Here is a 27,040-nt window from a genome sequence, read left to right as displayed (position 1 = left end):
ATTATTGCAGAATACAGGGTAATTATGAAATGCTGAGTAAACCTTTTTATAAAATGTCAATAGATTATCTAGCTGTTTGTTAACTATTGGAATCAGTACTAGCAAAAACTTTGGGTTCTATCTGCCAGTTCCTACGAAGAGTTGTAATGTTCTTGTTTTATTTCCATTCTTACTCCTTTCTCAGTACATAAACAACAGTGTTTTAGTTTTTGGATAGCTTTTGTTCTCTTGTTCTCATTCCAAAGATCTTAAAATCCTTAGGATGCCTTGTTATAGTTCACAAGCATCATCAGTTTTCTTTTGCTGTTAATAAGTAAGACTGAAGAGTATGTTTTGATGTTTTCCCTTGAGTCTCTTTCATTTTTTCTGTTTTCCTCATTATTTACTGCCTGGTCACTCTAACAAGCCCCCTTTTGCCAACTTTCTTTGGCTTGCTTCTATTCAGAAGAATAACTCAACTCAGTTCACAGTTGTGCTTATGTAGTAACACTTTTTGTCTTATGACTGTGGTAGCATCTACTCTAATTTCTAAAATTATAAAACATAACTCCTGTCTAAAGCTCTTTTGATGTTTTGTGTTCTTAAAAATAAATAAGCTGAGCAGCATGTTCATGCTTGTAATCCTAACTACCCACAAGGTAGGTGTAGAGCCAGCCGAACAGAAAAATCTATGGGATTCTTATCTCCAATTAACTACCAAAAAGGTAGAAATGGTGCTATCACTCAAAGTGGTAAGCACTAGTCTTGAGCACAAAAACCTCAGAGGCAATGCCAAGGCCCTGAGTTCAAGCACCAGGACTGGCACACACACACACACACACACACACACACACACACACACACACACACACACACAATCTATGCAGGTAAATTTATCGATACAATTTATGTTTATACTTATAACCTTTACATAGACTTCAGTGTCAACAGAAATAGCAATACTTAAAAAAATTTTTTTTTGTCAGTCCTGGGGCTTGAACTCAGGGCCTGGACACTGTCCTTGGGCTTTCTCAAGACTAGCACTTTACCATTTGCAAGCACTCTACCACTAGGCTATACTCCCGGCCCCACTTACAATTTTTTTTTTTGGTTTTTGGGACTTGAACTCTGGACCTGGGTGTTGTCCCCGAGCTCTTCAGGTCCTACCCTTTGAGTCACAGGACCACTTCCAGTTTTCTGGTGGTTAATTGGAGATAAGTCTATGGACTTTAGTGCCTGGTCTGGCTTTGAACTGCGATCCTCCGATCTCAGCCTCCTGAGTAGCTAGGATTACAGTCATGAGTCACCATGCCCTGCCCACTTAAAAATTTTTAACTGTAGGGGCCGGCAGTTTGGCCTAGTGGTAGAGTGCTTGCCTAGCATGCACAAAGACCTGGGTTTGATTCCTCAGTTACCACATACATTAAAAAAAATGCTGGAAGTGGTGCTGTGGCTCAAGTGGTAGATCACTAGCCTTGAGAAAAGTCTAAGGACAGTGCTCAGGCTCTGAGTTCAAGCCCCACGACTTGGCCAAAAAAATTTTTTTTAATGTTTAGCTATAGTTTTTTAGCTTTGAATTTTTAAAATATCCTTAAACTTTATTTAATAGTGAATACTTTTTTTTAATGAGATCCAGGTGTGCCATGCGGAACTTGAATTGGGAACTTGTTTTCAGGCAATAAACAGCAGGATTCAGCTACAAATTCTTGAGGCACAATACCTTCCAAGCTCATCAACACCTCTGACTGTGAGTAAGTACATCTTCAGTCTTTCAAAATGTACAACTGGAAGAGAATATCAAGAGGCCAGTGGATTAAGGTCTGTGTCTTTAATGGATACAAACCAGAAATTATGATACTTGGCTGGTTTACTTGGCCACTCTTAGAGATGGAAGTCTGAGATCCTACTCAAGGCCTAAGAGGGGAATAAAATGTGCTCCTTTTTTTGATGTTGGCAGTTTATGCCATTAGTGTACCTCTTACATTTAAAGTATTTTTCTCATTACCAATTATTTTTTATTCTGTTGCTAATAATGGGGAAGAATATCCATCTCTACCAAAGTTACAATAACTCAAGAAGGTTTCCAAGAAATTGCTTATTAACCAATTATTTATTGTTTGGAAACCACAAAAAAAGAAAATGTGCTCCATTTTCCTACCCAAAGAAGGAAACTGCTTGAAATCAGACAAACACAGTGATGTTTACTAAAACAACAAAGTTACACTCGATTCAAGAATATGAAAACAAACACAAGGAAAAGAGAAGTCAGATCTTAAAGAGAAATTAGAGATTGATAAGTATGGAGACAAAACAGGATATAATAAAATCAAAGCTTTTTCTATGAAAGGATCATTAAATAGATTTGTAGCATATACCTTTCATAATATTTTTAAAATTTATATGTAAGACATATAAATATTATTATAAAATATTATATATAATTCTATAAATCAGAATTCTTTGTTTTACAGGTTTTTTTGTGAAGGTGGGAATGTTTAGTTCAGGAGAATTGATTTATAAGAAGAAGACACGCTTGCTGAAGGCCTCCAATGGGAGAGTGAAGTGGGGAGAAACTATGATTTTCCCACTCATACAGACTGAAAAAGAAATTGTTTTTCTCATTAAACTTTATAGTCGAAGCTCTGTAAGAAGAAAACATTTTGTAGGCCAGGTTAGTAGGTGTGGGGGGGTTATCTTTAATTTTCTCTGTGTAGTTTTCTATGCATTTAAGCAAAAGGAACACATATAAAATTGAGTATTATATAGAATAAGATTCTTCATCCTCAGGTAAAATTCAATGCAAAAAATTCTTTGTCAGGTATATTTTGTTTTAGTTTTTATACAAGTAGTTGACATTTCTGAGCTATCAGGCTGATTTTTAAATCTGTGTGTTTCAACTTTACCAACCAAGATACATTTTTTTTGGTACTACTGACTCATTCTTGTGGAAGGAGGGAGCATTTATAGTTAATCAATTATCTTAAGGCTTTAGGTATCACATTTACTTTATTGTTTCACCTTCCACTTAATGTTTACCATGAGCACTTTTTATATGCCACTGAATGAGGTAAATTAAATCCCTAGAAATTTTTCATAATGATTGTGATATTCTTTATATAGTCAATACTGTGATTGGTGGGTTTTGTTTTTGCTTGTACTGGGGTTTGAACTTAGAGTGTCACACTTACTCAGTTTGTTTTCTCAACTCTTGCTCTGTCAGTCCTATTTTTTGCTGGATATTTTGGAGATGAGTCTCACAAACTGTTTGCTCAGGCTGGCTTTGGATCTCAACCCTCCAGATCTCGGCCTTCTGGGTTACTAAGATTACAGGAATGAGCCACTGTTGGCCAGCATTTTTGTTTTGTTTTTGGTCAATCGTGAGGCTTGAACTCAGGGCCTAGACACTGTCCCTGAACTCTTTTGCACAAGGCTAGTGCTCTACCACTTTGAGCCTCAGTGCCACTTCCAGTTTTCTGGTGGTTAATTCAGGATAAGAGTTTCATAGACTTTCCTACCTAGACTGGCTTTGAAACACAATCTCCAGATCTCATCTTTAAGAGTAGCTAGGATTATAGGCATGAGCCACTAGCACCTGACTTTGTCTAGCATATTTTTACCTTTATCTTAATTTACAATTATTCATGCCATATTTAAATCATATATTTACTATTGGTATAAAAATTCCCACATAACAGCAAGATGTAACACTCTATATGAAGCACCAAATTATGTGTATGAATTCTCAAAAATTGGCATCAACTCTGACTTCTATATATGTTATCAAATATACTCAATGGTATAATTGTGTTTCTTCATTTTTATTTGAAAAAAATGTTTGAATTCAAAAATTCAAGGTACATACATTTGACAGCTATGATGTCTATGAAATCAATTCAATTAAAATTGTCTATGTTATCATACGTCAACTATCATGTACAAAGAGTAGGAAATTTGAGAAATGATTTTCAGGATAGCAATTGTAAAAAGTTCTTTCTGGTCACTTACTCTCTAGAGCTTCAGTAGTCTCAGGTGTCACCATGATGTAGAACCATATGTGGACTCAAGTTGTCCCCCTCTGCTAACTGAAACACTAATGTTACCTGTTTTATATATTATATTATTTGAGGAAAGTTTCTTTACAAGAGAAAGTTAAAAATGCTTTACCACCAATAAGCTACTCAGCTACTCCAGTTGTTTTATTGAGGATAATTAGAAACTGAGTCTCAGAGATGTTTAATTCTAAGTGTAACAGTATTATTTTACTAGAGCCAGGGTGAGGATGAAGTTTTTGTTGTTTTTTTTTTTTTGTCCTTGTCCACCTTGTCTGCACGATATATAGTTATTTGATGTCTTACTTTGGCATCATACTTAGTTTTCCCAAGTTCATTTACATGCATTACATAAAGTTACTACAGTGATAGACACTTTGAGCTGGGCTGATAGTCTAGCCAGTATGCCTAGCTTCTTCTGTTGAAAATAAGTCTTCTGGAGTTTTTCTCCCAGGAGTGATCTGAATCTGTATTTCAGATGCAGCCTGCCACGAAGCTTCAATGCCAGGCATGCACCACATTCCCAGCAATGAGTTGAAAAGAGTACTTATGAACTTTTATGTCCAGGCTGGTCTCAAACCACAATCCTTCCATTCTCAGCTTCCCAAGTAGTATTGCAGAATAACTTACTGGTGCTCAAGTTTTCAACTTGAAGTCCATTTTTATTTTTATTTTTGGCAGTACTGATAGAACTCAGGACCTCATGCTTAGATTCTTAAAAGCTTATACAAAGTCATCAGAATGACTACATAGGCAGAATGTTTTTAACGTTTAAATGTGAAAGGAAGAAGTCATACTAATTTTTAGAAAACTAGAAAGATATTTACTTAAAATATATATAAACCAAACTTTATAGTATCTTTTATCAGAAAGAATAATTAACTTTGAACTTAGCATTATTATGTCACATGAGATGATGATACTATTTTTTATTGTATTGTTGGGATGATGTATAGACAGGTTACAGTTATATTCTTGACCATTGATACCCCTTCCCATGTTTTTCTCCCACTTTCTCCCCCCACCCCCCACGATACTATTTCTTTACAGATCTGGATAAGTGAAGACAGTAACAATATTGAAGCAGTGAAACAATGGAAAGAAACAATTACAAATCCAGAAAAGGTTGTTATCAAGTGGCACAAACTAAATCCATCTTGAAGACTTCACACGTTAATGGTGAAGAAGCAACTTCACATCCCTTTAGAAGACTTTCAATTTTCCTAAAATTCATAATTAATTTGATCAGATATCCAAGAAGGAGAAAATGCTTTAAAATGCTGCCAATATAGACAATAAAATGTAATATCAGTTGGATAGTAAACATTTTACAAAGTCACAAAAACATCCACCATGAAGAGGTATTTCTAGATTGGTTTTGCTTTTTGTTTGTTTGTTTGTTTTGTTTTGCCAGTTCTGGGCTTGAGCTCTGTCCTTGAACTTTCTCAAGGCCAGAGCTCTAACACTTGAGCTCCAGCACCACTTCCGGCTTTTTTCTATGTATGTGATACCAAGGAATCAAACCTGGGTTTTTGTGCATGCTAGGCAAGCACTCTACCACTAGGCCAAACTCCCCGGCCCTTTGCTTTTGTTTTTTAACTTTTACTTAAAATTTCAAAACATAGTATATCAAATCCCTATTAGTGAGTGCTATTAAGCATTTAGAAAATTTCACCACTCTTCTTTTTGCTAGGAACATGGACTAGATCTTGGCTCCTACTGTTGACATCTTCCTGTGTATTTTCTCTAAGCCAAAATGAACCATTTTAATTATGTTTTTTTAATATTTGGGGCATGTATATACCCTGTGTTTATAACTTCTTACCCAGAAGGCATAAACTTTCATTTTATATAAACTAAGAAATTTCAGAAATAGAAACTTAGTTTGGCAACAATAATGTATTTGATATCCAGAATATATATATATATATATATATATATATATATAGTTTCTTGATTTCCTCCCTCAATTATGTTATTTTTTTGGAGTTGAAATTAAAGCATCATATGTATGGTTCATCATAGTTGGTAATTTAAATTGAATATTTAACATTTTATGACAGTTTTTTGGATTGTTTTTGTTGTTTGTTTTGCTTTTGCCAGTCTAGGTCTTGACCTCAGGGCCTGGACACTGTCCTGGGCATTCTCAAGGTTAGCACTTTACCACCTGAGACCCAACACCACTTCTGGCTTATTCTGTATATGTGGTACTGAGGAATTGAACCCAGGGCTTCATGCATACTAAGCAAGTACTCTACCACTAGGCCATACTTCCAGTGTAACAATTGTTTTTAAAATATAAATTAATTACTCTTTAATACATGTTAGAATTTTTTCCAATTTATAACTATATGTTAATACTATATAGAAAATAAATATTTTTGATTGCAGGCTTCTTTCAGTTCCTTATTAGAACTCAAAGTGTGGGGATAATTTCAACTGTGTATAGCCAAACAGAATAGATTTGAGGAGAAACAAAACCCATTATTTATAATCTTGGAATATTAGACTTTACTTTTGCTGAAAAGTAGACCATGTGCTTTGGGGTTTGGGGGGAGGGGTTGTAGTCGCTAGCAGTCTAGCACCTGAGCAATGTCTACACTTCTGTTTTTCACTGATTGTTTGTGGGGTAGTTTTTTGTTTTTGTTGTTTTATTTTGTCTTGTTTACCCAGACACATGCTTGAGCTGTAACCTGCCTACTTTAGTCTTCTTGTTGGGATCACAGGTGCATGCTACTCCATCAAGTGCTCCTCCCTAGAGGTGAGGTCTCATAGACTTCTGTACAGGCACGCCTTGAGAACCAGGTGATCCCAATCAGCCTCCCATGTAAGGAGGCTCAGATATGTAAAGCATAAGCTCCCAGCATCTGACTTCATATTTCTTTCTTTGCTGTTTTATCCCAACATGCCAAGAGATAGATGATAATATTTACCTTGCTATATCCTAAGCTTTTATTTTTCATCCTAGTCCCCATATTCACTATTTCATTAAAATCTTCCTGAATCAACACTTAGTTCTGTAGGTATTATCTTCTCAAGCTCCTAAATATACATATTTTATATCCCTTTTATTTTTACTGCCTAGATTTTATGGTACCAGTGGTGTTGACAAATATTCTCTGCTTCTGTATTTTGAAATATTATTTTAGACTTGTGGGGAAAAAACCATATAGGTCAGTAATCATGACACTAGAATGGAATTTCTATACATCCCCCATGAGCACAGTTTTCTGCACTGTCAGCATCCTGTCCCAGAATAGCACACTTGTTGCAATACATGAACTTCTACTGGTAGGTCATTATTACCCAAAGTCTATAATTTACATTAAAATTCATTCTTGCTATTATAGATCCTATTAGTTTTGACCTGTAACTATTATCTTAATAGCTCCAACTACTTTTATTGCCCTCAAAAACTCTACAAATTCAGCCGGGCACAGTGGCTCTCGCCTGTAATCCTAGCTACTCAGGAGGCTGAGATCTGAGGATCAAGGTTCAAAGCCAGCCCGGGCACAAGAGGACCTGAGACTCTTATCTCCAATTAGCCTCTAGAAAATGGGAAGTGAGACTTGGCTCAAGGGTGAGGCGGTAGCCCTGAGCAGAAGAGCTCAGGGACAGCACCCAGGCCCAGAGTCACAGACCTATGACCCACCAAAAACAGAACAACAACAACAACAAAAAAGCATACAAATTCAATTTAATAGGTACAAAAAGTGTTTAGATACTAAACACTTTGCCATTTCTAAAAATGAGTTTTAGCAGTTTCTATGTTCTATACTTCAAATTTCTAAATGTAATATATGTAGTCATATATTTAACTCAATTTTATCTTAATTTTTAGCATTTTAAATATATGTAGTGTATCATTTAACCTATGTGCTCTTAATTTCTTAGATTCCAAAGTAAATCAATAAAACAAAAACCCTTCATTTAGAAGATCTTCAGGTAGAGAAATACTGAGAGAAGTAAGACCCCCAAATCCTTTTCAGGTAAAGATTTCTCAATATCACCAATAAGTCTGGTCATTGTTTCCTTGAAGCATTTATGTGGAAATGCAATTGTAAGCACTGTTAGTAGGCACTCATTGGATGAAAAACAAAAGGAGCTATTTAAAAAAAATGTGAGATACTGTGTAAAAATCATTTCCTTCCATATATGCTTAGAATCTTCTTGACCTTTACCTCCCTGTAATCTGGAAAGGAAATCAGAATGCCCCCAGGTGAGGAAGGGTAACCCTGGGGAGTTTCATATTCACAGTTGATAGTTTGCTAAGTGCTGTTCTCTAAAAGCATCTTTACCTACAAGCTTTCACATTAATACAATTAATTAGCTAGAGCCCATGTCAAAAAGTACTACCACTTTTGGCTTTGGTGATTTTTCATGTTTTTTTTTCTTATAATAAAATAATTACTTTAATGAAGTTTTAAAGTAATTTTAAGCATCTCTGACTGATATCATATACACAAATGTGGAAGTATGCTGTACTTTACAAAAAATAAAGCTAAGGGCTTAAATATACAAAAATGACTTTGGGTATGGATCTGAAAGTACTCTTTTAAAATACACATAATTTATAGCATTTTACATAATAACTTGTGGAAACAAAAGGTGTGGCCAATTGAAATCTTACTATTGCATAGGATATGGCGGTAACAGTCCCAATGGGAAGAATAGGATGAAGAATATAAAGTTATTTTTCTCCCTGAATCTTTTTTTAAGCATAGCATTTTCCTTTTACCCAAACTTATTTGAGGATTTAAGCATTCTTTCTGTATGTGATTATAATGACTACTATTGCTTTTGCCAGTTAAGATCTGAAATTATGGGGCCAGGAGTTTGGCCTGGTGGTAAAGTGCTTGCCTAGCATGCACAAAGACCCAGGTTGGATTCCTCGGTACCACATACAGAAAAAAGACAGAAGTGGTGCTGTGGCTCAAGTGGTAGAGCTCTACCTTGAGAAAGTCCAAGGACAGTGCTCAGGCCCTGAGCTCAAGCCCAGAACTGGCAAAAAAAAAAAAAGATCTGAAATTAAAAACAAAGAAAAGTTTGCTTTGTACATCAGTTTCTTCCTCCAAAGGATACATTGTAACATGCTTCTCATGTTGAGTCAACATCCTCACCAGATGCTGACAATATCTTTTAAGCACTGAATCCAAAAGGAAGACCTAGGTTTAAAACTTATGATTTTTAAAAATGTACCAAGATATTTAAAATGTAGGTGAATTAAACAGTGACAATACAAATTAAAAAGATGAACTTTCTTGGTATTTAAAACAACAACAAAAAAACCCTTCCTTTTGTAATCTTGTCATTACAACAACAACAACAAAAACCTTGCTTTTGCAACCTAGTCATTAGAAAAATTTCCTTTTTGGTTGGAATGTGATTTATTTCTGTCAATCAAACCTATGTCAGCTGTTTCAGAGTTCAAATGCACCCCTCTCTCCTTGGACATAAGCAGCACATTTCCTGTTTTAGATTTTTCATGATTTTTAAAATGCGGAAACCATAAAGAAATCACTACTAAAGTACCAGTTTCAATTCCTTATCAGACTGTTGAGAAGAAATAAACAGGATTTTGAACATAAGTAATTACCTAAAAATAACCTGAACTAAAGTTCTATTTGAATCTGATGATGTGTGTTTCTCTGATGATAATGTACTCAGCAGCCAGGTGGACAAGATGTTTCCTAGCAAAAATTTCCATCGTTTATGTAATCAAATACTTGCTTATGTGTGAAGGATTTCAAAAATTTGCAATAAAATTTAACTTTTCTTATGAAATAATGGATATTTCAAAGCCACATTTCTTTCCAGCATTTGGAAGTTTATTTAGTGTTTCTTTAGAGTATATTGAGAAAAGTGTCAGGTAAAATGTGTTGGTATTAGTTATGAGGATGCTTTTGTAACATTTCTTTTGGTTTATATGGTGTGATTATTATTATTCAGAATTAAATTTCAGATACTTGTGTTTTTAGATTATGCAGAGTGGAAAGAATTGTGAAAGTGGGCTCATGAAGTATTGTCTCCATTTTCAAATACAGATTTAAGCTTCTAAAAGACATTAAGAGCTGGGTACCTGTAATCCTAGCTATTCAGAAGGCTAAGATCTGAGGATCACAGTTCAGAGCCAGCCAGGGCACAAAAGTCCATGAGACTCTTATCTCCAATTAACCACTAGAAAACTGGAAGTGGCAGAGCACTATCCTTGAGCCAGAGTTTGAGCTCACAATGGACCAAAAAAAAAAAAAAAGGTTGTAATCAACATTACATTAAACTAGTAGGATTCTGCTAATGGCAGAAAGTATCTAGAAAGTGATGCCCCATGCTGAGCTATATCACTGCATAAGATGTCCTTTTCTCTCTCCTTCCTTCCTTCCTTCCTTTTTTCCCCTCCCTTCTTCCCTCCCTCTCTCCTTCTCTCTCTGTCTTTCCCTTTCCTTCCTTCCTCCCTCCCTCTCTCCCTCTCTCTCTCTGTCTTTCCCTTTCCTTCCTTCCTTCCCTCTTTCCTTTCTTTTTCTTTCTTTTTCTTTCTTTTGTTCTTTTTCTTTCTTCCTTCCTTTCTCTCTCTCTCTCTCTCTCTCTCTCTCTCTCTCTCTCTCTCTCTCTCTCTCTCTCTCTCTCTCTCTCTCTCTCTCTGTCTCTCTCTGTCTCTGTCTCTCTCTCTCTTTCTTTCTTTTTTGGTTGTTGCTGGCCCTGGGGCTTGAGAGTTGTGCCTGAGATTTTATGGCTAGCACTAGCACTCTACCACTTGAAGTTCCACTTCTGGTTTTTGGTAGGAGAGGTAAGTCTCATGGACTGTCCTGCCTGTGCTGACTTCAAACCACAATCCTCAAATCTCAGCCTCCTGATTAGCTAAGATAACAGACATAAGCCACAGGTGCCCTGCAGTGAGACAGATACCTTTCAAATGATGGTGAGGTTTTTATTCAGTGTTGCTTTTCATATCTTCAGGCTGTGGACTTTGTTTCTGAGTCAGCCTTTAGTTTCTGAGGTAGAAGGTTAATAATAAAAAAAAAATTATGTTCTTTGTGTTAGAACTGGATTCATTTTAGCCAAAGTAAGCTTAGCTGTATCTCTCAATTGGCTGTCCATTTCATATCTAGGTCTCTCATCTTTTTTATTGTATAATATACGGAGTCATGATTATAAAATAACTAGAATTTTAAATAAGTCACCTGTGTTTGATAACTAAATGTAATAAGCTATCATTTTTTTTTGCCAGTCTTAGGGCTTGAACTCAGGACCTGAGCACTGTCATTGGGCCTTCCTTAAGGCTAGTGCTCTACCACTTGAGCCACAGCACCACTTCTGGCTTTTTCTATGTATATGGTACCAAAGAATTGAATCCGGGTCTTCATGCATGCTAGGCAAGCACTCTACCACTAGGCCAAACTCCTGGCACAACTGTCATTGTTTTTGGTAAGGAAATAAAACCATGTAAAGCAGAAATATCATTTAAAAAAAAAAAACAGGGCCGGGAGTTTGGCCTAGTGGTTAAAGTGCTTGCCTAGCATGCATGAAGACCCGGGTTCCATTCCTCGGCACCACATGCATAGAAAAAAGCCAGAAGTGGTGCTGAGGCTCAAGTGGTAGAGCTCTAGCTTTGAGAAAGTCCAAGGACAGTGCTCAGGCCCTGAGCTCAAGACCAGGACTGGAAAAAAAAAAAAAAAAAAAAAAACAGGATTTGAGGTATGGACAAAATGCTTTGGAGACTTAAATAAAGAAGAATTAAATGCAGCAGCTGGAAAGATTAGGGAAAGTAGGGGAAGTGTGGTAGATCCCTAGCCTGAAACTTGATCGTCAGATTGGTAGCATTATTATCCATGGGCACGAATTTTGCCAGCCCACAAGGCTTACTTCATTTCTGTTAGCTAACTCAGTGATAAACAATTCATACTTCCTCCCACTTCCTTCAAACCTTTAACCCACCTGCTCCTTACTCTGAGTACAAGATTTTATTTCCCAATCACAAAGAAAACAATGCCACATTCCTTCATATGTCTACCACAGTAACCACAAGCTTATTTTTACCCCTATCTGTTCTCTCCTTTCATTGCAACTCCAGTCCTTCCTTATAAATTCTGAACCTAATCCTCTTGGCCTTTTCTGGGCTTTTCATTTCACTTGATAGGGCTGTTTTCTCCTATTTGTCAAGACTTTCCCATTGAATCTTTTTTTTGTGTGTGTGTGTGTCATGGGGCTTGAACTCTGGGCCTGGGCATTGTCCCTCAGTTCTTCAGCTCAAGGATACCACCCTATCCATGAGCCACAGCCCCATTTCCCATTTTCTAGTGGTTAATTAGAGATTAGAGTCTCAACGTTTTTTAGTGCCCAGGCTGTCTTTGAATCTTGATCCTCTCAGTCTCCTGAGTAGCTAGGATCACAGGCATGAGCCATTGTACCCAGCCCCATTGAATCTTTGTATCATCACTCAGACTATCTTGGTACACAACACCTCAAAGTTAATAGTTTATGTGTTTGATGGGAAGATGGTTGATGATGTGTTTGTGGGGAAAAAAATCCTACAGACATAGTTGTAGAGGTTGGGTTTCTGTATTGACAAAGGAGCCTGTGGAAATTGCACTGGAATGAATGTTTTTGTCCCTTCCATAATAATTGATATGTTGAAATATTGCTCTCCATGAAGGGGATATTAGGAGGTGGGCCTTTTGAGGGTGCTTAGAACATTAGGATGGACCCCTCACATGTGGGATTAGTGCCTTCTAAATGAAATCCACAAGTGGTCCCTTACCTTTTCTGCAACTTTTAAATTATGAAAAGATGGCTGCCCTTGAGGAAGTATGCCCTCACCAGAAACCCATCTTCTAGTGCTTTGTTGTTAGACTTCATGCCCCCAAAGCATCAGTAAAAGGTTATTTATTGGCTGCCTGGCTTATTCTACTTTTGTTATGTCAGCTCAAATGGATTAAGACAGAAACAAAACATGAATTAGGTGACAGCAGTATGTAACCTGTGTCCTCCAGGTTCCCTAGGTTGTGCTCTGAAGATGTCTGCAAGTCACTAGGGGAGATTTCTCTTTTTCAATTCTCACCATTTTTTTTTCTTTCCTCTCTACCTGATAATTCCTAAGCATGGCTTTTGTGTCTACTTGGTAAAAAAAAAAAAATGCCCAAGTAAGCCGGGAATAGTGGCTCACACCTGTAATTCTAGCTACTCAGGAGGCTGAGATCTGAGGATCAAGGTTCAAAGCCAGCCCAGGCACAAAAGGACCTGAGATTGTTATCTCCAATTAACCTCTAGAAAATAGGAAGTGGGGCTTGGCTCAAGGGTAGGGCAGTAGTCTTGAGCTGAAGAGCTCATGACCTACAAAAAAAAATTAATGCGTATGTAAAACTACTAAGAGTTTACATATAACTAAAAATAGGATTACTTTTGTAGCTCAGCACGTTATGTCCCTTATTCTTCAGGCTTCTCAATATTGTATTTCCTTTCTTTAAACTAATCCTTGTTTTCTTACCCTGTTCTAGATTCTGTCTTAGCAGGTCATAGCCAGCTTCTAATGCTCAGTCTTAGCCTGTTCACTTCAGTCTTCCTTCCTGGCCACTCCACTGAAACTCATAAATTCTTAACAAATGCCTTCTATTTTTTTCCTTATTACTCATCAACCTCCTGAATAAATTATCTCTACTGCCTTGAAGCCATCCTTTTCTTTAGCTCTGGCTTAATTTTAATTTTAACCCATCCGTTCCTTCTCTACCAATTCATCATTCTGTCTGACTTTTAAGTCTTTAGCCCTCAGCCATCTTTTCATTCCACTCTTTCTCTGGGCAGTCTCTCTCTTTTTCCGTGGTTTCTACGGATGTAATAGCTGTCAAATTTCTACCTCTATCCAAATCTTACCATGAGATCCACTGATGAATAGCTAACGTGGACATCTTTTCTTCAACATGCTGTAAACCACACTTTTCATTTCTCATTGCTTTTAGAAATCCAGCCTACACTTCACCCTCACTAGCAAGAGGTACTATTATTTATCGGGTTGATCATCTAAGAAACCTAGGATATGCCTTTAAAGGAAAAACTTTCTCTCTTCTCAACACTGTGAGATTTTCTACATCCAGCAAATTCTCCAGTTTTCTTGGATTCCAATTGGGTATCTTACAATTTAATGCAATTCTGACATTACCTCTGAATCAGCACAGATCCTGCAAGTCTCAGTTCCGCAAGACTGTCCCTGGCTTCCTGTGCTGATCACTAGTGGTGCGGTCGGAGGTTACAGCATCTTTCCGAAGTGTCTACAAATTATAGCTTCCCGGCCGGGAGTTTGGCCTAGTGGTTAAAGTGCTTGCCTAGCATGCATGAAGACCTGGGTTCGGTTCCTCGGTACCACATACATAGAAAAAAGCCAGCAGTGGTGCTGAGGCTCAAGTGGTAGAGCTCTAGCCTTGAGAAAGTCCAAGGATAGTGCTCAGGCCCTGAGCTCAAGCCCAGGACTGGCAAAAAAAAAAAAAAAAATTATAGCTTCCCATGACCTCCCCCCCCCCCCCCCCGTTCAGCTCCAGCAATTTGTCAGGATAGTTCACAGAACCCAGAGAAACATTTTATACACATACTAGTTTATTATAAAGGATATGCTACAGGAACAGTCTGATGAGAGAGATGCATAGGAAAAAGTTTAGGGAGAAGTTGGGAACTTCATCCTTTCTGGAACCACCAGAATCCTAACACCTGGCAGTGTTCACCAACCAAGAAGCTTTTCTGAAACATTTCCCTTGGGCTTTTCTGAAGGCACATTAACTCTAATGGAATTTATGGGAGGTAAGTATTACCCCCGTTAGATCTGTTCTTACAAATTCATCTTGATATCAACTTTCTACCTCTGGTGCTAAGAGTCACGACTCCTTTTCCCCTGTGTGCCCTGGTGGTGATGGAGATGATCATGGTGGTAGTGATGGTGGTGGTAAAGAACACTTTTACAAAGGGTAATTTTTCCCTGCTTTTCTTAGATAAGGGGAAGGCAATTCTTTCAATGCCTTCAGCTCAAAATGATTCTTATGCCAGAATGATATGCTGTATGCTAGCATATCCTGATCTCATTCAGCCTCTGTATTAAATGACTAATTGCACTATCTGAAGCATTTTTAGAAGCGTTTAAAATGAAAAATATATCCACAAGTCTTTAAGAAAGCCCAGGAATCAGGCTCATCAAGAAGAGGTGAGATAAGGACTGCTGGGTAAGTACCTTTATTGAGGGTCAGGGTGGAGCAAACAAACCCTGTGGCATTTTGCTGTTGCATTTGCATGTCACTAAATTATAGCTAGGATGACATAAAAGGAGACTACAGAGAGGATAGCTTTATTACACTGCTGTTATTTGGTTAAGGATATTCACAGACTCTTGAACACTCTTGACAGGTGTTGAGACATCAGGAAATGAGAAGTTTTAAATATTGACAATATCTCTGCATAATCTGAGCTCTGCTTGCTGTTCCCTCTTTATCGTAAACTGTTCGGTTTAGTCCCACTGGTCTTTCCTCAGCTTTTGGGACACAATATAAACCTACTTCCTTAAAACCTTTTTGCATAGTGCTTTATTTGTTTGGAATATTTTCTTTCTTTACTCTTCACTGAATCCTACTTGTTTTAAGTGCTATCTTAGGAATCTTTTTTTTTTAACTTTTCAAGCAGTACTTGGTCTTGTGTTCAGTATACTTTATTATTTTCCTTTATAGTTTCTATCACAGTTATGGTTGAAGAATTACTTGCAAAATTTTAGTATCCTCCTATATTGCATTTCCTTGAAAGGTCTTGTTTATTGTCAAATTCTGTAAAGTTCCTGGCTCATAAGAGGCACATGGTCAATATTTATTCATTCATTTAACTGATAGTGCTTGGATATAGTAAGGATATAACAATGAGCAAACAAAAAGATAAGTGAACACATTAAGTCAGATTTTATACCTCAATAACATGAGCAACAGTTAGTATCTTCTTGGAATAGACAGTGCTGAATTATACATGATTATGACTATCTACTTTTAAATTTTCTTGATTTATTTCTTTATACTTTTTATTGTGTATATGTACACACCAGTACTGGGTCCTGAATTCTTGGCCTGGGTACTGTCCCTTAGCTTTTATGCCCAAGCCTAGCACATTACCACAGCTCAGTTAAGCTTTTTGGTGGTTAGTTGGAGGTATGAGTCTCATGGATTTGTTGCCTAGGATGTCTTGGAACCTCAGTCTTCAGTCTCCATCTCCTGAGTCGCTGGGATTATGGGTGTGAACCACTAATGGCTTCAATCCATTTCTTCTTTTCTTTCTTTTTTTTATGTCAGTTATGGGACTTGACCTCTGGACCTGGGCCCTGTCCCTGAGCTCTTCAGCTCTAAGCTAGTGCTCTACCACATTGAGCCACAGTGCCACTTACAGTGTTGTGGTAGTTAATTGAAGCTGAGAGTCTCATGGACTTTATGCCCAGGCTGGCTTTGAACCACAATCCTCAAATCTCAGCCTCCTGAGCAGCTAGAATTACAGGCATGAGCCACCAGCACCCAGCTTACATCCATTTCTTAATTATTAAGAAGAGAATAATGACAACCTCAAATCTCTGTAGGTCAAAATTTTAAGGCTTAGAAAAAAGGCTTTGAAAATATGAAATTTTTATAACACAATATTAACTTTAGTAGATTACTCACATATCCTCAAATTTTACATGTTAGCAGTATACTAGTATCATTACCAAGCCCTTACCTTTTGTAGGAAATGACTTAAATTTGGTTCCTATAGAAATAGGATAGTATATTCAATTTTTATAGCTTTGAAAAATTTCTTTAAGATACAAATAATCTAAGAAAACACAAATAAACAAATAGTTATCATTCATTTACTAACCTAAAGAGTACTCACAAAATTTCTGTGGAAACACAATTGAATAAAATACTCATGATATTATAGTTCTTCTGGGAGGACAAAATGTGAGTTTTGGAGGTCTTTCCTGATATAACTGAAGAAAAGATAGGGAAGAGGCTGTAAACTTAGCAGGCTTAATTCCATGCACATCTCAATACTAAGGGCATTTTTTTTTTCTTTTCTTATCACAGAGGACAGATGCTCACCTGGAGATGAGGAAGTAAAAAGGATTGAGTAGTGTTGTCTTAACCCATAATGAAAAATGAGCTCTTTCAGAACAGATGGACAGCCAGAAAGAGGCATATGAAAGAGTAACAGTGTAGGAAAGAGTTAAGGATAGAAAAGTAGGAAGGTAAGCCTACATCTATATTGTGAACTTACCTACTTTTTTAGTAGCAGGCTTTGAACTCAAGGCCTCATGCTTTCTCAGCTGGTGCTCTACTACTGTAGCCATGCTTCAGTCCAGCTTTTTGCTGGATAATTGGAAATTGAATCGTGTAAGCTTTTCTGCTTATACTGGCTTTAAACTGTGATCCTCTAAATCTCAGCCTTCTGAGGAGCTAAGATTACAGGCTTGCACCTGCCTTAATAATATATTTTTTTTTACTTAAGACAAACATAACATCGTATCATAATTCAGATTTTGTTCACAATATTCTTTGGTTCCCTCTTCTTTTTCCCATTCTCTCCATAATTCTTCCTCTACTTTGTGCCAAAAACTCTTTCTCTCTTCGTACTTTTGCAAATCTGAAAACTAATTGAGTGTGAAAATTATCTTGAGGGTCCTCATATTTCTAACTAAATTATCAGTATATTTTATTTAACAGGTACTTACTGAGTAGCCTAGTGCCAATCATTTCAGGTTCTAGGAATAAAGCACAAAACAAAAATAGACCATAAAACACCCCTGCCCTCATCACAGTTTATATTTTGGTGAAGATATTAGAACATACATTTCTAAATAAAACCTGATGTGTTTCATGTAATGAATGAGCACCTAGAAGACCAGAAAAGTTGCATCTGATTTTTTCTGTATGAGTCTTGAATATATTGATCTTCACCATTTAATTTCTTTTGATTTTATTTCAACTGTTTGTATCAATGAGTTATTACCTAGGCATTTCTTTTGCTCACAGAAAGGGTATATTAAGATATATTGAAGATATGTTGAGCACTGTTACAGGAGTACCTGTAATGCAAGCCATTCAGGAGGCTGAGATCTGAGGATCAGGGATTAAATCCAAACCACAGCAGGTAATTCCATGAAAGTCTTTATCTCCAGTTAATAACTAAAATGCCAGAATGGAGTTGTGGTTCAAATGGTAGAGTGCTACTCCTGAGCAAAAATGTTCAGGGACAGTGCCTAGATCTTAAGTTCAAGTCCAACGACCAACACACACACACACACACACACAGATATTAGAAGCTAAATATGGTGGTATACAGTATTATCTCAGCTCTCAGAAGGCTGAGACAGGAGGATCTAGAGTTCTAGGCCAGTCAGGGGTATATGAAAGACACTGTCTTTAAAAAGAAGGAAGGGGCCAGGAGTTTGGCCTAGTGGTAGAGTGCTTGCCTAGCATGCATGAAGACCCAGATTCAATTCCTCGGTACCACATACATAGAAAAGCTGGAAATATGCTGTGGCTCAAGTGGTAGAGCTCTAGCCTTGAGGAAAGCCCAAGAACAGAAGTCAGGCCCTGAGTTCAAGCCCCAGGACTGAAAAACTAAATAAGTAAAAAAGAAGGAAGAGGAGGAGATAAATATATCTATTATCTGAACTAGCATGTGAAATACATGCACATGGTAAAGGATGGTTTGATTAAAGAACTCCAAATTCTTAGCCTAGGGGTGTATTGCAGTTATTATAAGAATAACTCAACTGCAAATCATTTTTATTTGCGTTACATTACATTTGGGTTGTACTGGCTTTAAAAGAGATGAAATTTTTTTTAATGTTATTTGGTTCCTACAGACTTTGAACAAGAAAAAATAGGACCAAGGATATCTTTAGGTTGTAAAAGATTCTTTTTGAGTGTATGTGAGAGGGCCAAAGAAAAAATAAGTTCACGTTTCTGCATTTACCATGTGTATGTATACACCTGGGCACTCTTTATCTTATGGAATTAGGAAAAATGACATCTGTTGTCTGGAAAGTGAAGGGAATGAATGATGAACAGGGTTGGAAGAATGATGGAAACATTATGAAAGCTTTAATCACAGTCAAGTTCATTGCTTTTCCCAGCCTAGAAATACCTAAGTTTGAGAAATAATAAAGGGGAAATGTTTTCTTTTCCTAGTCCAGAAGAAAGTAAGTTGCAGAAACAACAAAACTTAGAATGCATGCCTTTAGTTTTTGGCTTATATTAAATTCAGTCCAAGAGTCCAGAATCTGCTCATTATGTCTAGTCTTTTTCTGCTATGTAGCTAATAAATAATAAATGTTGTCAGGGTATCTATTCTTGGTCCCTTCTGGAAAGCTGAGTGCTTATAGAATATTTTTTCCCAATAGTTTTTTACCTGGGCACATAAATAAAATAGCAATTCTTGACCTTTTCCTTTTCAACACAACTGGATGCATGAAACATTTCCATCACTAAATTATTTGAAGTGTTTTTCTCTTTAAGTAGTTTACATATTAAAATGCAGCTTATTGTTGTGAATTTTTATCACTTTTTCCTTAGTATGACCTTGGCATTTTTAATGCTCTAGGAATGAAGGAAATTAAATAGGTATGTTTTGCTTTTAAAACCAAGATGTTAGAAACTGTGAATCCTTTGAGTTTTAGCCCACATTTAGAAAACATTGGCTCAGTAATCAAGACTTTCCCTCTCTAAAGCAGAAAGTAGTCTGTAAAGCTGTTCTGTTGTCGCATGACAACAGGTAAAGCTGGGTGTTGCTTGAGAAGGGAGATGGTAATAACAGAGAGACCACGGCCCTTTGCCACATCTCACCTTTGTGCAGTCCCCAAGTATAGAGTATGGGTCTAGTTTAACAAGGCTTGCATTTTAATTTCATAAGGAGGATGGTCATAAATTAGAACTGGCTAAGCTTAACAAAACTTTCCAAAGCCTGAACAAGTCTGTACAAACTACAATACCAGTTTACTAATTTCAGTCCTTGCCAGAGACTGAAATATTTACGTCTGCTTTCACTATGCCTTTGTTTTATATCAGGCCATGTGTGGATTTGAATTTTAGAAGCCAGGTCAATGAAGAGGATGGAATCAAAACAAAAGGAAGGAGACTGGAGACAAAGGTTTTATCCAGGCAACAAAACCTCCAGTAATATCCTGCCCCAAGCAGGGGCCTGTGAAAAACTTTTGCTTCATATTGAATGCCCGTATTTAGTGTCTCTCCTGGAGACTGCTGTCCACATTCAGTCCATTTGACCTTCCCTCTTGCTATATTTCGTTCTAGCCATCCAGTCTGCTTATAATCTTAAGTCAGACTTGTTAGCATTTAAGTGATAGAATTTTAGCTTGCTGTTATAATCACAGTTTAGGCTATCTCCCAGACTTTATATCAGGTCATCCTAAATGAAGTTTTAGGAATCCTCTCTACTCCTTGCTAAGAAATAAATGTATGTTTAGGGTCTGTAGGTTTGCAATTTGTGTGTGTGTGTGTGTGTGTGTGTGTGTGTGTGTATGTGTGTACATGTACATGTGTACGCATGTATGCACATGTGCATGCACCAGTCTTGAGGCTTGAACTCAGGATTTGGTCAGTTTTGTTGAGCTGTTTTTGCTGAAGGCTAACCCTCTATCACTCTATTTCTAGCTCTTTGTGGTTAACTGGAGATGAGTCCCAGAGATAGCCAGGCACTGGAGGTTCACACCTGTAATCCTAGCTACTCAGGAGGCTGAGATCTGAGGATCATGGTTCAAAGCCAGCCCACGCATGAAAGTCCATTAGACTCTTATTTCCAATTAAACTGCTAGAAAACCAGAAGTGGCCCTGTGGTTCAAGTGGTACAGTGATAGCTTTGAGCTGAAGAGCTCGGGGACAGTACCCAGGCCCAAAGTTCAAGCAACCAACCCTCCAAAAAAAAAAAAGTCCCATGGGTTTTTCCTGCCCAAGCTGACCTCTAACTGTGATACTCCTGATAGCTAGGATTATAGGTGTGAACCACCAGTGCCTAGCTAGATTTGTAATTTTTATCAGTAATATTTGAACAAGTGATTCTGTAGATTACTCCTAAAAACTTTTCTTCACTTTTGAGAAAGGTTCCCACACACATGCAAAGATGGTCATAGTGGCTGTTCCTTCATTACTGTAATAACTAGAGTGAAACTTGATATTGTCATTCAAAGGGTAAGGAAGCAATTTAAGGCTTTAATTGTTGGTTGACAGGTTTATATTATGAGAAGGTAAAAAAATGTGTTTAGTCCCTGGTTTGTCAAAGAAAATTTGGAGTCATTATTCTAGCACTATGACTCTGCATCACAAGAACAGGTCAGTTTGGAGTTCAGATGACTGTTTCAAAATACAGTAGTAATGTGCTTTCCAGTGGTGGGGCAGTATTGCTATAAAATATCTATTTCTGTCTTTATATTCTCTTCACACATTCTAGCAAGATTCCCACTTCTATTATGGAGTCATTTGAAAGTATTAAAAGTATGTTTTTTTACATACTTTGGCATCTTAATTTTCTTCTCTGAAACTGACAATATTTTATCATTGTTCTGCCTTAGGAAAACAGAAATGATGAGAACGTTTTCTGTTCAAGAATGGCATATGGCTGTTTGGAAAGAAAGGCAGTCTTCTATAGAAATTACTGTATGTTCAAAAATTACCTGATAGTGTTTGCATTGTCACAGTACTTTTCAGAGTTTCTTCATTATGCGATTCATAATTTTAGGAAACAAATTTTTCCACTTAGTGTTGTCTTTCTTCTTATTTGGGGGTAAGAAAACTAAAAAGCAAAATGCAAAAACTTTGGCATTTTTTGTTTTTGTTTTTGCCAGTCCTGGGGCTAGAACTCAGGGCCTCTTCGTACTGAAGACTAATGCTCTACCACTTGAGACACAGCACCACTTCCAGCCTTTTCTGATTAGTTTATTGAAACAAAGAGTCTCATAGACTTTTCTACCTAGGCTGGCTTTGAACTGTGATCCTCAGATCTCAGCCTTCTGAGTAACTAGGATTACAGATGTGAACCTCTGGGGCCAGGCTCATCATTTTTAATCCAAGTGACAGAATGGTCATCAATTTAGCATACTGAAGCAGTGTTTGCTAGAGTAAATTACACAATCTTAGCTGGAAGTGGCACCGTGGCTCAAGTGGTAGTGCAGTAGCTTTGAGCAAAAGTGCCCAAGGACAGTGCCCAGGCCCTGAGTTCAAGCCCCAGGACTGGCAAAAAAAAAAGTCTGTTATTTAAAAAACAACAACAAAGTAAACACGTAAAATCTAGAGCTGGACATAGTCTCACATGCCTGAAATCCTAACCTGTCTAGGCAACAAGAGGAACATGAGTTAAGGCTATATAAGGTACACAACCCTAAAGGGGGGGAGGGGAGATTCTGGAAATTTTTATTTATTGGCAAGTCACTGTTCCAATTCCAAGAAATTCTGCCTAGAGGTAGCAGTAATAATGAAGATAAATACAGGCAAAGATCAGGCCATGTTTTCAAGAAAAGAAAAAAGAAAACAAGAATAAAACTTTTACCAAGCCAAGTGAGTATAAGTAAAATCATATCCATTTGAAAAAGTTAATGCTTATAATCAAAGAAAATGAGTTTATGAGAAAATGATATGTCTTACTTGGATAAGTGACTTCAAAATCTGGATTAGATGTGACTTACGTGGCTTTCAAATCAAACTATTTATGGAATCCAGAAAAAAACTGAATTTCTTTAAAAAATTTATTTGTTTTAATTCTATTATTCAGTTAACATCCATTGTCAGCCTTAGTGTTGATAAGCTGTGCCAGTCATTTAAAATGTTTAATTTCCTGTTTACTCAATATATATTTATATATTATCTCACATGAAAGTCCATGAAAAAATGATAGGAAAATGTTCCTGGCTGATGTGCGTGTGTGTATGTAACTAGATGACCATTAATGGTTAGAAATCTTCCAAACTAAATCTGATTCAAGTGACAACAGTTAACTTTAGCTAAGAGACATTAATTACATGCTAGGAATTTCTGGAAAGAAACTATCCTGAGAAAGAAGTAATTCGATGAAATATAAATCCGTGTTCTTTGAGAATGTTTATTTCTCATTTTCTCAGGACATAGAATAAGAGCCAGACTTTGATAGGATCTCAATACTCAACATCATTAGTATTGGCCTTGAAATTTATATGGGGATGATTCATATGTAGTCTTAGTGCTTGGTAGCTATGTTAAAGTTGTTTTCCCTTCTCTAAAGTACTTCTGTTATTTTCTTCATTCATTAGTTAATTTTATCCATAGGTTGATCTTAAAAACTATAAGAATTTTATTTTTATTTATTTATTTATTTATTTTGCCAGTCCTGGGCTTGAGCTCAGGGCCTGAACGCTGTCCTTGGGCTTGCACAAGGCTAGAGCTCTACCACTTGAGCCTCAGCAACACTTCCTGCTTTTTTCTATGTACATGGTACCAAGGAATTGAACCCAGGTCTTTGTGCATGCTAGGCAAGTACTCTACCACTAGGCCAAACTCCTGGCCCCATTAACTGTAAGAATTTTAGAGCACAAATGGGCATTTATTACAATACCACACACATACACATACACACATGCATACACATACACAAACACACAGACCAGATCTAAAAATTTGGGTTGTATAGACTTTATTAGGTAATTAATGACAGAGCTGATTCATATTTCCTGATGTCTAGTTTTGTGGTCATGGATTCAACGGATATAGGGAATGTGTTATATGCAATGTTTTGGGTGACAGCACTTTAAAAGATGTGACACCTTTGGAATATTTCAGTATATACAGGGGAAATATTGAAATTTCAAATGTTACCTAGGTAAGAGGCCTAAGTTTTCAAATAATTCAATTTTATGGTAATTTTTGTTGTGTTTGGCTTAGTTTTATTTGTAAAATTCTTTTTTATTTTATTTTTATTTTTTATATTTTTTATTGTAATTAATAAAAGGGTTACATGATATTTGTCAGATAGAAGGTGCATTAATTCACATATATTGATACCCTTTAATATGTCTTGGTCCCCATTACCCTCCCCTCCACCCCCCCACCCTCCCATCTTGGTTTTCCCCCCTTCCCTATCCAATTTCAAATAACCAAATTTATTTGTAAAATTCTTAAAGCAGCCATGCACCTCAGCTCACGCCTATAATCCTAGCTACTTAGGAGGCTGAGATCAAGGTTCAAAGCCAGCCCAGGCACAAAAGGACCTGAGACTTTATCTCCAATTAACCTCTAGAAAAAGGGATGTGGGGATGTGTGGCTCAAGGGTAGGGTGGTAGCCTTGAGCTGAAGAGCCCATGGACCGCACCCAGGCCGAGTTCAAACCCCATAACTCCCCATTCCCCCCCCCAAATATATCTTAAAGCAGCCAGTGTAGGGATGTTTGCCTTGCTGTTAGAAGATGGCTGTTCCTTTTTTAGGTATGACTTAGATAACATTTGTTTAATCACTACTTAACCAGTTTGGAAATCTAATTACTTTAATTATATTCATTTCCTTCCGTGTGCTTTTGAGTACTGAGAAGAGGTTATTTTGATATGACCAGAAAGGAAACATAACATTATGAGGGTATTCCTTGCCTTGTTTCTAAATTAAAAAGGAAAAAAATGTCAAACAGTAAAGGAAATAAAAAATGAATCGTTTTAAAGTTTATTATTTTTTAAATACCACATGAGGCACCAAAACCAAAACCTGGTACCTTTATTTACACCTCCTCACTTTAAGAGTAAGTAAATTTTACTTAGAAAATTTGGAGTAGAGCCTCAGAGAATGTTAGTTTCACTCTTTGATAAGTTGACATGAGATGCGAAGCCTAATAATATGTTTTAAAATGTTACATGTAGGTTAAAGAGTGTTAAAGCATTTTTCATTTAGCCATAAGCATTGTGTGAATTAACTTAAAATATGTGCTTTTTTAGTGACTGAAACTTTGGCTATTGGGAACAAATACCAGTTATTAAAACCTGGGATATTAAAAAGTCAAAACTCTGCATTTTTATAAAACATGATTCACTTTAACAATTGACAGCCAATATTCAAGGCATTTTCTGGAATAACTTGTAGTAGGTGGTATTTGGGTCCTTCTTCTACTGAGGCAGTCTACCAAGATTACCATGCTGGAGAATGTGACTTTCCTTCAACTACTTCCTGATAAGCAAGGCTTGGATAAAGAGCAGATGCACCTTCTGCTCAGCCCATTGTCCAGATGAAAACTTTAGACTAGTCTTACCTGTTGTCCTGTCACTCAGGAGGCAACAGCTTACCTTTAAAAGTGTTAAGTGGGAGTGAGGGGAGGGAAATGGGGACAAAAACATGAGAAGGGGTATCAATGTTTGTGAAGAAATGCACCTTCTATCCGACGAATATAATGTAACCCTTCTATTAATTACAATAAAAAAAGAAAATTAAAGTTAAAAAAAAGTGTAAGTACCTCAGATGCACATTTCCAAGTACTGTCTAAGCTGAAAGAGATTCCATTATGTAAGACTTACTTCAAAAAATCTGAAACTTGTTCTTAAATCACTTTCAGAGAAATAAACAAAATCTAGGAAGGAATCTTTTCCTTTTAGCCAACCTACTGTGTTTACTGGAACAAAGTACCTTTCTGATAATGAAATGGAAACCTTTTTATTCCTGGAGTTTCCTGTTGGCAGGTAGAGTTTTGTGAACAATTTTGTAACATTACCTAGTTATGCAATATGATGATTTTACTGCCAGCTCTTTGTTTAAAAAGGGCATGAGCAAATTTGTCCAACAAGAATGTGAAATCAGTTTATGACGTCCTCTTACCATCTGTCACATGAATAACCCTAATTCATAAGCAAATATGCTTTACATTTAAATGTTTCCATTGACATATAAGTTAGCCATAAAACTCATTTCTCTTGTTCCTCCCTGTATTAAGATCTACAACAACCTATTTGTTTTCCCTCAAGGAAAACTTAGTTCCCAGAGTTGTAATTGGTGGGCACATGAGGGGAAGTGGGTCATAGATTTCAGAGCAAAGGAGTAGATCAGATGCATCTTATTTATTTTTGTAGTTATATGCCAGCTTGGACTGGAGCTTGAACTCAGGGTCTGGGGGCTGTTGCTGAGTTTTCTTCCTCAAGGCTTGGGCTCTACCACTTGAGCCACAACTCTGCTTCCAGCTTTTTGATAATAAAAGTCTCAGATTTTTTTCTTCATTCTCCCAATATTTCAAGACCTGTCTGGAAAAAAAGCTCTTTCAGATCTTACAATAGAAAAGTGGCTATCATTTGTGCTACTTTTAGAGATATATTTAAAGACTCTGTTATAAATAACATGTTACCTGTTTTGACTAATTCAAATCAACAGGAATGTCTTAAGTTTTTATCTACTTATCTCTGTAAGATGTGGTTTCTGAACCTTAGCACTATTGAAATTTTGGTCTGGGAAATTATTTGTTGCTGACCAGGAGCAGTAGGCCTATGCATTGTGGGATATTTTTCCCTATCCCTGGCTTCTACTTATTAGATGCCAGTAGGCCCCTGCCTCTGGTTATGGTTGCCAAAAATGTATCTAATACTGTCAAATGTTCTTTTTTGTGTAGGTCATGAGACCTGGGCACTGTCTCTGAGCTCTTCAGCTCAAGGCTACTGCCCTACCCTCAAGCCAAGCCCCACTTCCGGGTTTTCTAGAGGTTAAGTGGAGATAAAGAGTCTCAAGTCTTTTGTGTGGGGCTGGCTTTAAACCTTGATCCTCAGATCTCAGCCTCCTGAGTAGCTGGGATTACAGGCGTGAGCCACTCTGCCTGGCTTATCAGATGTTCTCGATGTTCTCAAAGGTGCAAAACGATCCTCATTTGAGAACCACTGCTTTACAAAAGCATTAGATGTCAGAGAAACTACCTTAACAATTATGTCTTTTTTATTTCCTTCTTTTTCAAATGGTTGAGATTTACCTAAGCGCTCATATTTCTTTTTTTTAAATCATATTTTTTGTATTAATAAAAGGGTAACATGATAT

The 27,040-nt window shown here is 37.0% G+C and overlaps 1 protein-coding gene across 5 annotated transcripts in view; it reads left to right on the top strand.

Moving 5' to 3' along the window:
• The window catches only part of Tc2n (tandem C2 domains, nuclear), a 72,341-nt gene that overhangs the window by 28,260 nt on the left and 17,041 nt on the right, over positions 1-27,040 (top strand). For 2 of the 5 annotated variants that reach the window (XR_016537594.1, XR_016537593.1), the window contains 4 exons: positions 1,610-1,730; positions 2,451-2,650; positions 5,079-5,389; positions 7,923-9,815. Coding sequence is in view for 1 of the 5 variants with exons in the window: in XM_090344711.1 (XP_090200837.1) it covers positions 1,610-1,730; positions 2,451-2,650; positions 5,079-5,189 (432 nt within the window). In the remaining 4 variants the exon portion in view is untranslated. Of the gene's footprint in view, positions 1-1,609; positions 1,731-2,450; positions 2,651-5,078; positions 5,960-7,922; positions 9,816-27,040 lie in introns of those variants that run through there. The other 3 variants (XR_016537595.1, XR_016537596.1, XM_090344711.1) reach the window with 3 other exon arrangements.

This window comes from Megascapheus bottae, chromosome 14, assembly GCF_031878675.1.
Source record: "Megascapheus bottae isolate mThoBot1 chromosome 14, mThoBot2.hap1, whole genome shotgun sequence".
NCBI classification, from domain to species: Eukaryota; Metazoa; Chordata; class Mammalia; order Rodentia; family Geomyidae; genus Megascapheus; species Megascapheus bottae.
Note: the sequence above shows the minus strand (reverse complement) of the source record. Positions and strands in the feature narration are given on the sequence as shown.